This window comes from Bicyclus anynana, chromosome 6, assembly GCF_947172395.1.
Source record: "Bicyclus anynana chromosome 6, ilBicAnyn1.1, whole genome shotgun sequence".
Classification (NCBI taxonomy): Eukaryota; Metazoa; Arthropoda; class Insecta; order Lepidoptera; family Nymphalidae; genus Bicyclus; species Bicyclus anynana.
In genome coordinates this window covers 12,896,927-12,914,404 of record NC_069088.1, presented here as the reverse complement: position 1 = coordinate 12,914,404, position 17,478 = coordinate 12,896,927, and the positions used below count along the sequence as shown (strand labels likewise).

The window sequence follows — 17,478 nt, the reverse complement described above, 5'->3', positions numbered from 1 at the left end:
TTCTACGATCGCAAACGCTTCGAAAACTACAAAAAATGTATATGAGAATGGCATTTGCAACGACACGTGATCATGATCTGTCATTCCCATACATTTTCTATTTTTCGAAGCGTTTGCGATCGTAGAAAGAGAATCGTTGTGTCACCTGACTACAGAGGCAGAATACACACTCGCTAGTCGTTACCGCTACTTTATAACATACTAGCAGATGGTCCACGGTTTTGCCCGCGTAGTTCCCGTTCTCGTAAGAATACAGAGTTAAAATCCTACTAATATTATAAACGCGAAAGTTTGTATGGATGTTTGGATGTTTGTTACTTTTAACGCCGCTACTACTGAAGCGATTTGGCTAAATTTTGGAATAGAAATGGATTTTACTCTGGATTAACACATAGGCTACTTTTTATCAAGAAAAAATCCATGGTTTACCGAGATTTGCGAAAACTGATGATATGAATGTTTGTTACTCTTTCACGCCTCGATTACTTAACCGAATTAGCTGAAAATTGTTATTGAGATATATTACAGCATAGATTAACAATTAGGCTACTTTTTATCCCGAAAAATCCACTGTTCCCGAGGGATTTGTGAAAAACTAAATTCCACGCGGACAAAGTCGCGGGCGTCCGCTAGTATAGTCTATATTACTCGCTGAAGATGTAGCTTTCTAATGGTGTAAGAATTTTAAAAATCAGTTGAATAGTTTTTGAATAAAATTGTAACAAGCACCATGTTACCCATCAACAGTTATCTACAAATAAAAGTTTTTCTTTTATTTTGACTGCATCATCATTTACCACACGTAGCAACCGTAATTAGTAGACATGTAGGTAAACGTTTTAACTTCAAGTAAAAAGATTGCATTAACGTATGTCCAATAGTGAAACCAGTTATTGAAAACTAACAGAAGTCAACTCGCAGACAGAGTTCGTTTAGACAGCGTAACGTGCAAAAGCCAGAACCTAGAACAAAAATAACACATTCAAACCAAAAGCATAGACAGAGAGTAAGTAACCTAGCATAGACTACAGAGCACAGTCGCAACTAGGACGGGGTCTTTTGTAAAAGCTCAGTTTTCTCGACTGAAACAAATCTTTTTGCAGTTGACGCGATAAATTGAGCTTTTTTTTAATCGTTTACTCAGCTGTGTTGTACGAGTAAAGAAAAGCTTAGAAAAGTTAAGAGCCGCATTAAAAGTATCGTAAATCTACCTACATAGATAGAGTTAGATAATAATTTTCTTTCTAAACTAAGTAGGTAAATACTTGAAAAAAAACTAAGTATATCTATACTAATACACAAAGAGTTACCTAAACCTTCTCTTTTACCTCTCTCTTCATAAAAGAATAAAAAATCATAATTTTCGCTTTCAAATTAAATTCTTGTTTTTTGCAGACCGCTTCACTTTACGTAGATCTTAAATTAATAATTGAAGAACACAAAACTTAATAATAAAACATTACTTATTATTTGGGAATATCCAACATGAAATTTACGTTGATTCTGATAATAAAGTCATATTTTTTTAAAAGAACATAATTCCATTGTGTATTTATTGAGCAACTAAACCTATTTAAAGGTTAAATAGCACGAAAGCCCTTTAGCGTTTCATTTAAAAGTACTGCAGAAAATGAACGCTGCTCAAACTCAAAAGCACTCGTTCTGACCGCGGCTCCAAAAGTGGCCCAGTTCGCAATGCTCTGTGACCCGTTATGTGAAAAGTTGTATGAAGGATTGTAATCCACTGCTCGCGCTCTCTGACAGGAATTGCGTAACGAGGTTCCGGTAAGCTCTCCGGACTTAATATTTCAGTTAATGACGTCATATTTCGTTTGCGAATTAAAAAAAAAATACACGAGACTTCTAGAGAAGAGCTACCACATTTATTTAAGGTAATACCACAATAGTCTTTAATCATCACGTATAGCATATATTTGTAGAACATATTCCATACTTAAAAATTTCTTACTTGCGCTTCGCCTAAGTTTAATGTTAGTAGGATACTAACATACTAGTATATAATTTATACGGATATATGGAAAAACTACTAAATATAATTTGTCTGAAATTTGGTATGGAGATTAATCTGAATTAATATTGAACAACATTTTTGAACCCGAAAGATCCGTGGTTCCTGCGAGATTTGTAGAAAACTACGAGTTAGTTTCACGTGGACGAAGTCGCGAGCATCAGCTAGGAAAATTTCATAAAGCTACATACGTACGAATATGCGTACCTACAATCTACCAGAGAAACTAATCTAAAAAAGCTCTATTCAAAGCTCTATCGACTTTGATTTGAACAGAACACTAATTATTTTTAATTCATTAATTCATAGTTTGCGATTTAGGTATTATAACTATGAGGGTAGATAAAATAAATAGTTTGATATTTTTACCAACACAGTTTTTTTTTTAAGTCATCGAATACAAGTTTAAATTTTAATCAAGCTTTTGGGAATATCCACTGCGAACTTCATTTAACATCGTTCGTTCGAATAGGCACGAGTATTGCAACGTCGCTCAGTTACAGATATATTTACGCTACGGGTCACTGAACGTAAATAACTGCAGAGTTTCTTTACATTTTTTTTAATAATTTACATCAACTTGTTGCAAACGCGATGGAAATTCATTTCGACATTTATTTTCTAAAAGTTTAAAATTTTTGAGCAACTAATGAAATAGCAATGCTTTAAAACTGTTTTTCATCATAAACAACTCATATTCGGCTCACTGCTGGAGGAATCTCCTCTCAGAATGAGAGGGGTTAGGCCTTAATAAGGCCAAATTGGGAATTGGCAGACTTCACACATGTAGAGAATTTAAAAAATTCTCTGGTATGCAGGTTTCCTCACGATTTGTTTCCTTCACCGTTTGAGGCACGTGATATTTAATTTCTTAAAATGCACAAAACTGAAAAGTTGGAGGTGCATACCATGGACATTATTCGAACCTATAGGCACGTCATCCGAATCGAAGGCAGAAGTCATGTCTTGAGAGAGAAAATCGCCGATAGTTAGTCGTTTTCTCGCCGTACCACTAAGGTTGCCTAGGATCTACAGTGTAAGGTAAGGACTGTATGTGAATGTACCCTGTCAATATTACAGAATTTGCGGGCAGGCAGAAAATGACAATTACTTACCTATCCTTATTTAAATAATTTGTTGTTGATTGTCAATTTTAATAAAATAACCTACTAAATGAGCGTGTTTCATTAACTGAACTAAAGCCTAACGTAATGGATTAATTTAAAATACTGTCTGCCATAATATCATGATGCTCATTTGCCCGCTGATTATTCAGGTTCGTTAATTTCTCGTGCGTTCAGTGAATGATGACTATTTGCAGAGTTCATATGTTGTTTTATGCAATGTCGAATTATTGTTCAAACGCATTACTTTTTTTTTAATAAAATAATATCTAACAGTTTTTTTTTCAGTAAAAAACATTTTGATGTTGACAACTTTAAACATTTACGTTATCATTTTTACAATCCGCTGTGCCTATTGATACAGAATAATGCAAGCTTAAAACGATTTTATTTTCAAGAACATTAAATAATATGACCCTTGCCCTCTATGCCCTCTATAACCCAAGACGGTGTTGAGAGCTTTTACCTTGAATCTACTAATCCTACTTTTTACTGTGGTTTGGATGTTTATTACTCTTTAACGGCGCAACTACTGAACCGATTTAGCTGAAATTAGGGAATATATGGAGATGACAATATGATGCATAAATAAGGATCTGGTTAAATAATTGGCTTAATAAAAGTATGTGTCTTGAAGAAAAATACATTTTAATCACTGTTCTAGTGCAAAATGTTCGCCGGTGTAAAACTAAACTTCTTTTCAAAGTTTTTTTTCTGCTAAAACAAGCAAAAAATTTACGGTTTGATGATACAACTACAAAATTGCCACATTTCAACGAATATTTAAGCCAGATTTCGAGAATAGGTTCATTAATTAGGCACGCAGCGAAATTTCCCATAATAAAAACGCAAATGAACAGCACAAATAATCCCAGTTGTTATCAGGACAGCTGTATCGCAGCGCTGCGTTATCATCTGCGAGTGCAATCAGAAATAAACATGCCCATGAAATGAGCCATAATTAGACTTCTGCCGGCCAAATACCTACCTCAATGTAAAACTGCATTTCGTCTGAGGCATTCAAGTATCATAATAGTTAGAAGTAATACGTATTTAAGTCTTCGCCAGCCAAGACGAGGTCCCCGATATCTGACATCACCTAGACGTGGGTTTTTTAACCCGCGATCTCAGGGATTATTTCTTAAGTTGGTATAAAAGCTCTACATATCACAAGTACCTACCTTTAAAGACCAAAGGACTTAAACCAACAAACCAATGTCATTTTGCAACAGATTTACACACATCATAAATAGCCGGGCCACACACGTGGCATCCGGCACACTTCACCGTATTTGGTTGATTGATATCGCTACGCAAAAACTTTCTGAATGAATGTTTATTTAAGTTACACATTATTGATTTGGGTTGCTGTGTCAAGATTTCAAGTAGCGAAAATGTTTGCCGACCTTCGTTATAAGTGGCACTAAAAAGATACAATATTTCTGAATTTACTGCTTTTACTGATGAAAAAAAAAATTTAAGAAATTAAATATCACGTGTCTCAATCGTTGAAGGAAAACATCGTGAGGAAACCTGCATACCAGAGAATTTCTTAATTATCTGCGTGTGTGAAGTCTGCCAATCCGCGTTGGGCCAGCGTGGTGGACTATTGGCCTAACCCCTCTCATTCTGAGAGGAGACTTGAGCTCAGCAGTGAGCCGTATATGGGTTGATAACGACGACTGATGAGTAGAAAAGTATGATGTGCATGATCAATGAATTTCAATAATCTAAATTACTAGTCTTTTTACACCTTTCATTGACTGGCCCAATTTATTAGCTATACGAGTAGATCTTCTAAAATGAAAACCACTTTCTACGTCCAACGACTGTCGATGAAAATGCATGGAACGGTCTATATTGGAAGATAGCCATAATATTTTTTTAAAATAAACAAGATATAGGGTTTATCTTGTTTATTTAAATAACTATTATGGGTTTATTCTTAAGTTAAACATAGGATAAATTCTTTAGTTTGCATTCATTTGCTTTGGCAACACTGATGTTCCATGCTGCAGCATATTTTGTAAAAGCCTTCTTTTTAAATGTTAGTTTATTACATATTTCTTGTAAATCTCAGTCTTGCTATTGAATTAGGTACCTACGACCGACGTAACTATATTTCCACGCACACTCCACTTAAGCTTTGCAACCCACTTAGCTCGTCGAGCTAGGCTCTTACAGGAATCTTCTTATCTTAGATCCTCATATCTTATTTATTATCTCATCACGTCGCTACTTCCCGCTATTATGAGCTAAATAAAGCTTTCGCATGGAACTCATAGTTATAATTTATAGTACGAGTATTAATTGTGTATTGTGTGTTGTGATAAAACGCAGTGGGCGATGGAATGAGCTATGCTCGAAGTATCTCTGCGTGATCCAATCAAAAAAGAGGAGATTCTAGAAAAACCGAAGTCACCGGCATAGCTCAACGAGCCGCGAAACTGAAATGCAATGGCATTGAGCGGGCCACAAAATTTGAAGAGCCGATGGACGTTGGGATCCCAAGGTGCTAAAATGGCGACCCCACACTAGAAAACTCAGTGTTGGTCGACGCCTCACTCGGTTGAGGTTCTGAAAACATCAAGCGAATTGCAGGGATTCGCTGGATTCAGGCAGCTTGAGATCGTGGTGTTTGGAAGTCCCTACAAAAGCCCTATTTCTTGCAATGGACATCAGCTCAAATAATGATGATGCTGATAATATTTGCTGTAGGCGCCTTATTGGGCGCAGTGTCACTGGGGTGTTTAGTTGCGTGTATTAGTTCTGCCAGAACTGAGCCCGAGGGCTATAAAGACATGAGAGTACTGAACGAGTCTCTGAGGACATAAAAGACTTAGACTTCGGCTTAAAAGTTCGGGCGATGAGGTTTGTGGGCTTAATACGATGAAATTACAGAAGCTTTATATATGTGACTTTTTTATAAGGAATAAGCTCGCGCATGACCACGATCTCACCCGATGGTAAGTGTAGATGTGGCCTAAGGTGTAACGCGCTTGCCTAGAAGATGACTATTCACTCTCATCTTAAAGATGCCCAGGTTGTAAGAATTAGGAAATAATGACTTCAGGACAGAGTTCCATATCCTAGCCCTGTGTATAAGAAACGAGGAAGCAAATCGCTTCGTACGAATTCTACGAATGTCAATGACTTAGGGATGGAAACCAACACGGTGTCTTGCAATGCGATGGTCAAAAGGTGAGGTGGTACAGGCTCAAATAACTCCTGTGGACACTCTCCGAAATATATTCTGTAAAAAACGAGTGTCTAGCAACCTTCCTACGATGACCAAGGGTTTGAACTTTGAAGACTAAAACTTAATAACGACAATTCTATTTCTATTGTTTCACACAGTTCAGCAACGATAAGGATAATTTAGTGCGTTGATAATTTGTACAACGACGTAAGTTTTGGAAATAAACAGCGTCACGCCTCATAACATCCCATCAGGCGTCCTTTTGTTTGCTTCCTGGGGAGTCATAATTAAAATTTTACGGGTACTTCTCCTGTTAAGTTTCGTAGTTTAAAAGGACATTTCTATTAGTTAAATTCTGTATAAAATACTAGTGGAAGACTCTGTCCGTGTGTTTAAGGATAATTTAAAGATGCTATGTGTACTCATCTCTCTTTGAAACGAATTCCTATCTCGAAAAAAATGCTAATGCCTTCTTCAATCTATACGAGTATTCCTGTACCAAGCTTCGTTAAGATCAATTTAGTACGGCCTCCGTGGTGCAATGCTATGGGCGGTGGATTTACATGACAGAGGTCCTGATTTCGATCCCTGGCTAACTAACAAAGGTTAACCTGTAAATAAAAAAAGCTACCTTGTTCTTTAGATCAAGGGTTTTATACAAAGTATGACATGTAAATGACTATATCATGCACTTTCGTGCGTGCAACATATCTACCTACTAAAACGTCGTTTGGTACGAGCTACCGTATTCATCTTATCTCATAAAGGTTCGTCATCAACCCATATTCAGCTCACTGCTGAGCTCGAGTCTCCTCTCAGAATGAGAGGGGTTAGGCCAATAGTCCACCACGCTGGCCCAATGCGGATTGGCAGACTTCACACAGAGAATTAAGAAAATTCTCTGGTATGCAGGTTTCCTCTCGATGTTTTTCCTTCACCGTTTGAGACTCGTGATATTTAATTTCTTAAAAAGCACACAATTCAAAAGGTGGACGTGCATGCCCCGAACCGGACTCGAACCCACACCCTACGGAATCGGAGGCAGAGGTCATATCCACTGTGCTATCACAGCTATATATCTCATAAAGGTATATAATAGAAATAGAATTATGTAAGTCACAATATAGAACAACATAGACAATGAATAAGTCACAATCTTAAGTTACAGTATTTGCTTGGATTTCCTGCAATAAAAGTTTTTTAAACATGTTCACATAATATTCTTGTTATTCCCCATAAAACCCATTGGTAAGTACACATAATCAAAACCCATCTGATCAGGTGCGGTATAATGCTCAACGTTAAACAAATAGCGAGATTATCAAACGAAACGTGCGTGGCTCAGCTAGAAAATTGTATGGAGAATACTAAATGATTTCCGGGAGCAAGCTCTCTTCGAATAAACAAATTGTGCGATACGCATTTGCTGCAGTAAATGGATTATAATTTATGTATCAAATTATATTATCAATGTTATATGAAACAAAGTAGCTTCCCACTGTCTGTACGCGTAGGTATTTTAAAGTATGCAACGGATTTTAATGCAATTTTCAACAATAAGTATGTATAGAGTAATCAAGTGATCCAAGACGTACACCATCTTAAATTCATCTCGTCTCGTCATTGAGTTAGACCAATAAATAATTTATAAAATATAGTTAGGTATCTAATATATTATCGAAATGTTATTTCCGATTCTGAAAATAATCCTTAACCTGGGCTTTCATGTGTTTTTCTATTTCTTATATTTTTAGAAAGGTACTAGAGAACCGGCCACGAAAGTTCAAATTTTTATCGAACAATTTTTAAAAATATTTCTATCCTACTCCTTAAACCTACCTTATAAAATATACAGAAAAGTATAATAATATAAATCAATGACGGCCTCCGTGGCGCAGTCTGGCTGGTGGGAGGCTTCGGCCGTGGCTAGTTACCTCCCTAACGACAAAGACGTACCGCCAAGCGATTTAGCGTTCCGGTACGATGTCGTGTAGAAACTGAAAGGAGTGTGGAGTTCATCATACTCCTAACAAGTTAGCTCGCTTCATTCATACCATTAGGTGAAGTTGTAGTCAAGGGCTAACTTGTAGAGAATAAAACGAGAGACGGCCTCCGTGGCGCAGTGGTATGCGCGGTGGATTTACAAGACGGAGGTCCTGGGTTTGATCCCCGGCTGGGCCAATAGAGGTTTTCTTAATTAGCCCTCGTCTGGTGGGCGGCTTCGGCCGTGGCTAGTTACCACCCTACCGACATTGACGTACCACCAAGCGATTTAGCGTTCCGGTACGATGCCGTGTAGAAACTGAAAGGAGTGTGCATTTCATTCTACTCCTAACAAGTTAGCTCGCTTCATTCATACTATCAGGTGAAGTTGTAGTCAAGGGCTAACTTGTAGAGAATAAAAAAAATACTACTAAAATAAAACTCAAATAAAAAAACCCAGTACATTTTCACATCAGACGAAATCTGTGACATTATCTTCGTAATCATTTCGGCGTCCTTTTTAGTGCGTGCACAATAACGGCTGGAGTTTAATAGTGTGATAAAATCCCCGAAGAATATCTGAGAGCACGAAAATAAAATGAACACATCGTAATAAAAAATCCTTTCCGTATCATTCGTATATAATGACAGGATTATTCAGCTGAATAGAACGTCGTTAAAAATACATTAAACTGCAACCCGTATATCTTATTCACGCTTTTATAATAATAGTAAACTCGTTCTTTTTCAAATAAATATAGAACCAAAACGACTGCAGCTTTCACGTTATAAAATACTGGCACGTACTTCCAAGTTTTCCGTCGAAGTGCAGAGTTGTAAAATAATTCAATGTGACTTCTCTGATACGAATGCTGTCACCTTTAGTCTCCTTCTAAGTAGGCGTTAGCTAGACATGCTTCATGGTATAAAAACTGAAAGATTGTCAACTTCTACCACAGAACAGAAAACATTAAAGCTAACGGTGTTGGTTCTGTTAGAAAAACTGTCACTAGCCGGTTTTACTTCTAATATCCGTGGCTCATATCATAATGTAAGTACGACATCTAATTATGGACTATGGACCTCGGTGGCTTTGGTAGAGAGGTTTTAAGGACGCAAATCTTCAATTGTACAAGTGTAAAACGTGAGTTTTTGATAATATTTTCTATATATATATATCGTAAAAATATATCCTATCGTGCTTTCCAATCGTATCGTATAAATATATCCTAGACTCTAGTCATATCCATAGTCCATACTTTGTAATAGACTTTTAGCTTAGTGGTAACCCTTCGCTAGAGACTCTGTTAAAGTTTGATTTTATCGATGTTTTTTGAAGAGTTGGTGGGAAGCTAAGTGAATGGCAACTGGGGACATGAAATCTCATATTATCGTCGAGGAAAATATGAAAAAACCTAGCGGACGCCAGCGATTTTGTCCGCGTGGAAATTTTCTACAAATCCCGCGGAAACCATGGATTCTTCCGAAATTAAAAGTAGTATATGTGTCAATCCAGAGTAAAATGTATTTCCATTCGAAATTTCAGCCAAATCGCTTCAAGGGCTGTAGCGCAAAGGAGGAACGAACACACACACAAATTTTTCGCCTTTATAATATTAGTGTGATACGCTTTATATTTGGACAGACTCTTTATGCCCTTAAAACCTGCTACCAAAGCCACCACACCCCAAATTTGATGATTGGCTACCGTATATTTATCTACGGTAGGATAGGCTAAACTACAGCCTTAAACAAAAAGGTAGATCTGACTAAAGCAGGCTCTCGGTCCGTAGCTTTATTTGAATCAGATCAATGGACTCAATGGACCTCTAGAGCTTTTTTATATTTATTTTTCTTGCATTGTGCCATGTTGAATGCATTTCAGTTTATTGGACTGCGTCTTCTAGCTTTTAATATAATAAATAAGGGTGCTTTACCAGAATCTTGTCCCTTTGTCATTGCATAACTACTATATTTATATATATTTCAATATGGAATCCTATTATTAAACAAATACAATGTTACTGTATGACTTTTTCAAAAGAGCAACTGTTGAGTTTCTTGCCGGTATCTTCTCAGCAGAACCTGCCTTCCGAACCGGTGGTAGAATCTTTACAAATAGTCAACTGACGTGTCAAAAGTGCTTGTAAACTGAGCCTACTTGAAATAAATGAATTTTGAATTTTGAATTTTGAATTTTGAATGTAAATTCTACCTTACCTTACCTTATCATCTACGATAGACGTCCACAGCTGGACATAGGCTTCTTGCATGGACCTCCAAGCACAACGGTCTCGAGCCGCCATCATTTAGCGGCTTTATGTATATTCAATAGCTTTATTTAATAAATACCCCTAAGTACCTAATTAAATCTTTTGCCAAACTTTGTTTATTAAAAAAACTTCTATCCAACATTTCATAGGTAAAGGCGTAGGTATGGATTTACCTACGAAGCTCAACTTAACATTAAGCTGTTTCGTAAAGCTGAGTTTGTTTTGGGCTTCTTTTCAAACTAGGGCGTGTTTGAAACTTTACCAGCTTTAGCTTTAGGTAACTTCTGTAATTAATTTACCATTATTACTATATGATAGATATTAGATAGTAGACGCACGCGATTTAGAAAGCCCAGACACATTTCTACTCCCATAAAATGAGCGTTTTTTCTATAAAGGTTTTTAAAAAACTGCCAGGAACAGCACCGGGGATAGGAAGAAAATAAAAAAAAAGCTCACAAAAACAGAAACTCGCTCTAATTGTGTAGTTGTGTACAGAGATTTTGATATTGCAACGAGACATTCAGAAAGGTCAAAAATTAATGTATTAAATAAAACATTAATTAGGTAAGTCGATATATTAACGTTAAAGGGCATAAGATTATCGAACGTGAAACGTTTTACTTAGGTACATACATGGAAGGCGGTAATGAGTGTCTTACATGGCACGTGCAGGCAACACAAATTCGTTGCTCACAATTAGAACCAAAGCTATTTGATCTTTTTCCGGTCTCCGGTTGTGATGAATCGAATGTCTGACACGATTTAGGACACGTGATGTTTAGAAGAAAGGATTATTGTACGAAATTCCGGTTAAGTAACTCTTGAGATCAAAAATAGATATGCTGATAGATAGATGCTTCGTTCCTCCAGTAGTTTCATCATTATCAACACATATTCAGCTGGCTATTGAGCACGAGTGCTCCTTCCAGAATGGGTTAGGCCATTGCTAACCACGCTAGCCCAATGCGGATTGGCAATCAATCCCGATTATTATCATTAACATCCTGATAGTTCTGGAGTCACAGACTATAAATACAAAATAATACAAGACATAGTCAAAACAATATTACCCTAAATTACTCTGCCTAAGGCCTGTAATCCAACATCACATACCATAAGCAGGCAAATAAATTAAACACAAAACTAACGGTAGATAAAATAACAATACAATAGTAACAAAAGACTACAGATAATCTATATCTATACTAATATTATAAAGAGGTAAAGTTTGTAAGTTTGTAAGTTTGTCACATTTTTTAAATGGGGTAATCTTCGGAACTACTGGTCCGATTTTAAAAATTCTTTCACCAGTAGAATGCTACATTATCGGGGAGTGCTATAGGCTATATTTTATATTTGTATCATATATATTAGCCAAGTTATCACAGTTTTTGTCATACAGGTCGGACTGAAAATCCTCTTAAACAGACTTATTCGCATGCGCTGCCTTAACTATTGTGTAAAATTGAAATTAATGTATGGAGACTTTATGTATCTTTAAAAGTTCTACAAAAAAGTCCGCGACACCATATATCTATCTTCTATATATTAGCAGATATAGTACCTTTTGTGTTTTAAAAATTATTTATTTTATATACTTAGGTTTACGTCATTATTTATACAACTAAACTTTAATCATTATTAAAATAAATTATTTAATAATCACAAGGATATTATGGAGATAAGATTTGCCCTTTACAGTATGTTAATTACTTAAATAGTTTCGGAGATAATACAAAATTTCTAAAAGACGCAGAAATTCCGCTATATGACGCCCGGCGCTTTCATTTACGTAGTTCCAGTTCCCGTGTGAATATGGGGATCAAACATTGCCTATAACACTCGAAAATAACGTAGCTTTCTATTGGTAAAACAATTTTCCAAATCGGTCCAGTAGATCCAGAGATTACCTCCTACAACCACACGAACTTTACCTCTTTATATTATTAGCATAGAAGTCTCTATTTCTCTTGGTCATACCACCACTCTCGAAGGACTGGACCGATTGCTAAGGGTAAGAGTAAGATAGAGAAGTTACAGGGTAGGGTAGGGTACGGGTAGGGAAGCGTAGGGGTAGAATAGGGGTAGGATAGGCGTGAGATAGGGGTACGGGTGGGATAGAGGTAGGAAAAGGATAGGGTACGAGGAGGGTAGGGGTAGGATGGGGGTAGGGTGTAGGTAAGGTAGGGGTAGGGTAGGGGTAGGTTTGGGGTAGGATAGGCTTAGGGCGGGGTAGGGTGGGGGTAGGGGTAGGGTAGAGGTAGGGGTTGGGTAGGGTAGGGGTAGGGTTGGGGTAGTGGTAGGGTAGGGGTAGGGTAGGGTAGGGGTAGGGTAGGGTAAGTGTAGTAGTAATGTTGACATCGAAATTTACGCGGACGAAGTCGCGGGCGTCCGCTAGTATAGTATAATCAGGTTTATATAGGGTTCATTTTAGCACCTAACCTACCTACGTAATCTTAAAATTAAATCCCAAAGTTACTTGATCTAATAAAGTCTAAACTATTTAAGCGCCTAATCCACATACTTAGTGACCGCGTGTGGTTTATCTGACCCCGAGAGAAAGCCCCGGACAGGCGACCCGTCAAACGGGTGCCGCTGCCCGCTGGCATACATTTGAACCCCCGATGTGGTTCATCACACATTTTATCCAGTTAGGATGTTAACAAGGCAAACCGTAAATCTGGTTCCACTTTTTCCTTTCTGAGACTATTTTTAGCTGATCCCGTGGACTTCATACTATACTAGCTGACACCGCGCGGTTTTACCCGCGTGATTCCCTTTCCCGTAGGAATACAGGGATAATATATAGCCTATAGCCATCCTCGATAAATGGGCTATCTAACACTGAAAGAATTTATCAAATCGGACTAGTAGTTCCTGATATTAGCGCGTTCAAACAAACTCTTCAGCTTCATAATATTAGTATAGATAAAATTCTCAATAAAACGACCATATCTTTTTCTTTCACCCAGGAGGTGGTTTTGGTAGCATCATAAAAGTGTTGGGTGTCACTCTCCGATGAATGATTGCCACGAAAGTTGTCTGGATACTGAGTATTTTTTTATATTATTCCGAAGAAAATATTAACAATCGCATTGGGTATCTTGGACAATGAAGATGTCTTTGAAAAAAGACTAACTTCTTCGATACCAGACCAGGCAACTTTTGCTGGAACGACATCGATTATTATTGGTAGAGCGTTAGGAATATTAACTAAAACTCATATAAGCATATATATCCATTTATTTTTGTTTCAATAAAAGTATTTGATAAAATCACTATTAACTTTTTCTGCAACCAAATATCTACTTGTAGGTGTCTACGATTTGTCCCCGGCATTCTACTGAATGGGATTTTACGCTCCGACTGAAGGTGTCAATATGAACTAACACCCCGCAATACCTTCCGAACAAAAGGTTATACAATGGCTCACGTTTAGCGCTATTTTATTGTATTTGGTATAAGGTTAAAGAGAATTGCTTTTATCGTTCAAGTTAAATAAAGTGTGTTAGTAGTACGTAAAATACGAGCGAGCACCTGATATTATTTTCAACCAACGAAAACAGAGAGAAGGTTAACAATTAGTTGTGTATATTTTTTTTATGTATGACACGTGTAACTTTAACCTACTTCAAAGTGGTCAATATGTAGAAAATATTTAAGCGGCTATTTGCCTGGACTGGTGACAGAAGGGCTGGCTCATTTTTTGCGCAAAGGATCAGCCTGGCTGTCCAGCAGCCAGTATTCTTGTCAACATTACACGTGGGCATGATTTGTATAGTTATTAGGATAAGTTAGCTTAAGTTCCTTATTGTATTTTTCTCAATAAAAAATTAAATAAAATAATATGTTATTTTCCCTTTTTAGTTTCGTGGACAGGTATACTTACATTAATGTTTTGAAGTCGGTAGTATTTTTTTTAATAATTATTATTTTAAGTTAGCACGTGACTGATACGAGAAGGTCTATGTATGTTATCATCTAACCTGAGGTTATAGTACGGATTAAGTAGTCCGGTGTGCCCGTCTAACTAAACTTTACGACTCTATAGTGACAACGTACCTAAGTACCTACTAATTTCTTAAGTTATAGGTTTCACCGGTTTATCATCACACTCCTTAAGCAAGTCTTTTCGCAGCATAGGTATCGCTTACCATAAGCTGCATCATCGCTACCTAATCGCTTTTGGCGCTATTTCTTTGCTGGTTATGTACCTATAGCCTCTATCGTCGGTCGTAACCTACTAGCAGAATTGAAGGCACAAGGGGACCTACGACGCTTCAGTAACTCATTTATCAGCCTTTATCAGTTAAAAACAATGACATTATAAAACAATATTTATTATCATTGGGTTAAATAGTTTCAACTTAGGTAAGTACTTACATATTTTTTGATTATATATATTAGATTTGATATTTTGGTATAGTTTCCACGAATCGTGGAAATTACAATTATTTTTTTATTCTTTACAAGGTGGTTTCTTGATTACAATCTCACCTGATGGTCAGTGATGATATGATGCAATCTAAGATGGAAACTTGTTAAAAGAAGGATGAAAATCAACACTCCCTTTCTGATTCTACGCGACATCTTACCGGAACGCTAAATCGCTTGGCGGTACATGTTTAGCCACTAACTTATCTAGTCACGGCCGAAGCCTCCTACTAGCCAGACCTGGACCAATTAAGAAAACCTCAATCGGCCCAGCCGGAGAACGAACCCAGGACCTCCGTATATAAATCCGCTGCGCCACAGAGGCCGTCAAAAATTACCCAAGTAGATATGTAATTAATGTATTGATATTGCTTGCATACTATTACGGAACTTCAATTTCAATTAATGTCGAGCTTTTCTGCTTTATCGTATTAATGAATATTCATTCTTTCTCACAAATAAATAATTAATTTACCGATTTTACATATTGAATCAATTTTATGTCATTTTATTGCTGATCTACCTACTCAATTAGTTACATTTCTACTCCTGAAGTTCGACGGTTACCTACGTACCTACCTAGATCCCGGGCAACGTTTAACCATGGATGTGCAACCAAATCTATACTTCTATACTAATAATATAAAGCTGAAGAATTTGTTTGTTTGAACGCGCTAATCTCAGGAACTACTGGTCCGATTTGAAAATTTATTTCAGTGTTAAATTAATTATTTGAGGAAGGCTATAGGCCATATATTATCCCTGTATTCCTACGGGATCGGGGACCACGCGGGTGAAACCACGCGGCGTCATCTAGTTTTACTATAAGTAGTATTAAAAAAAAATTACCTTTGTTTAAACTTCAAATTCTAAAATTGAATTTTGAGTGGATGAGAGAATTAAAAGAGGACGTTCCTAACTATAGTCTGGCAAGTTCGTTGATGACACTACCATGATATGCGGGCGACGGGGGGGAAAGACTGCGCAGGTGTGAAATCGTGCGTGCTGGAAAGTAAAGTGCATCAGTCGTGGGTTTTCATTCATCGCTACACGCGACCTGGCTCGCGCGGACCATCGGGAGTGTTACGAACAAAGTTTCCAAGTATACGCTCGTACCTACCTATCTACTGATTGCCCTGATATAGATACCTACCTCCATCCATTTAGGGGAGAGCAGGGTAATGGGAGCCTTTTCTTTTAGGGCTAATGTGAAAAATATATTTCTTAGGATATACCTACACTGCGAGACATGTTTTTTTATTGAATGTTGCATGATCAATCAAGTGAATATATGAAGCAGTTAGTTGTCTCCCTGTATCCTAATGACATGATTGATGAAAAAATATAAATTGGTAAATAGTAATATATTAAAACATCCTCACCATTGCGACAAATCCTTGTCATCCAGCCCGGAAGGCGTCGCCAGCGTATCCGCATCTCCCTCCGCCCTCCCACCAGGATGTTCAGGTATGATCCGTTCAATTGTAGTCACCTCCTCTATATCCGAGTCTATCCCTTGAGCGAAGTCCATATAAAACGACTCCCTGGAGTCGCTCGACCCTCGCCGAAGTTTAAGCGACAAATCTGGTGAACTGTCATCCATTTTTCCGACTTTTTATTCCACCCCCATTCGACACACTCGCTCTAACAAAACGTAGTCCATTTCCTCACTTCTTTGTAATCCATTTTGGGCACCGACAGTCTTTGTTAATGTTTGTTCCCTACGAGTTACGACTAACCCATCTTCAAAGCTTTGTCTGGGACTGCTACGAGTTAGTTTATTTGTATTTGTAACTCCGAGAAAGTAATAAAGGTTAGATAGATGGATAAGTTTATATTAAAGCAACAATTAGTCAAAAAAAAAATGTAGGTATAAATGCATTTAAATAATTACAAGCCGCGATAACAGATGTCGGAATTAGGGTAACACATAAAAAACGTTTAGGGGACGACAAACAGTAATTTATCTTTGTGAAACAAAAAGAGCGTTTCGGCGTAAATAAAGGAACAATGACCTGAGAGGCTTTCCTAGTTCGAGCAATCCTTAAAATCGACACCGCTTCCTGTCGCATTAAATAGTCGACCGACCACGAAACACGCGCATACCTACATACATACGTACCTACCTACATAATTATTAAATTTGCCTATATTATTTACAAAAGGTAGCCTAGTCAAAAAATAAAAACTCTAATAAACTAAAAATATTTGAACATTTTCGAAATCATTAACGCAAATCGCGTTGGCGTTTGTATTGTTCAAAATATCATTAAGCTTCAACTCATTTACCACTGCCAAAATAATTGTAACGGAACACAAATCATCACAGCGGCTCCGTATTAGGCTACCAAATAATAAATATTTATAGCAGATGATCTATTGTGACCAATTGTTACGGTCAATCCTTCCTGCTGTTTACTTATAATTCTATAC

At 37.2% G+C, this 17,478-nt stretch overlaps 1 protein-coding gene across 3 annotated transcripts in view; it reads right to left on the bottom strand.

Annotated features, from left to right (window-relative positions):
• LOC112054137 (proton channel OtopLc-like) overlaps window positions 1–17,478 on the bottom strand; it is a 107,419-nt gene that overhangs the window by 89,557 nt on the left and 384 nt on the right. For 2 of the 3 annotated variants that reach the window (XM_052882002.1, XM_052882003.1), the window contains exon 2: window positions 16,428–16,839. In XM_052882002.1, the coding sequence (XP_052737962.1) occupies window positions 16,428–16,648 (221 nt within the window). In that variant the 5' untranslated portion in view covers window positions 16,649–16,839. Of the gene's footprint in view, window positions 1–16,427; window positions 17,186–17,478 lie in introns of those variants that run through there. The other variant, XM_052882001.1, reaches the window with a different exon arrangement.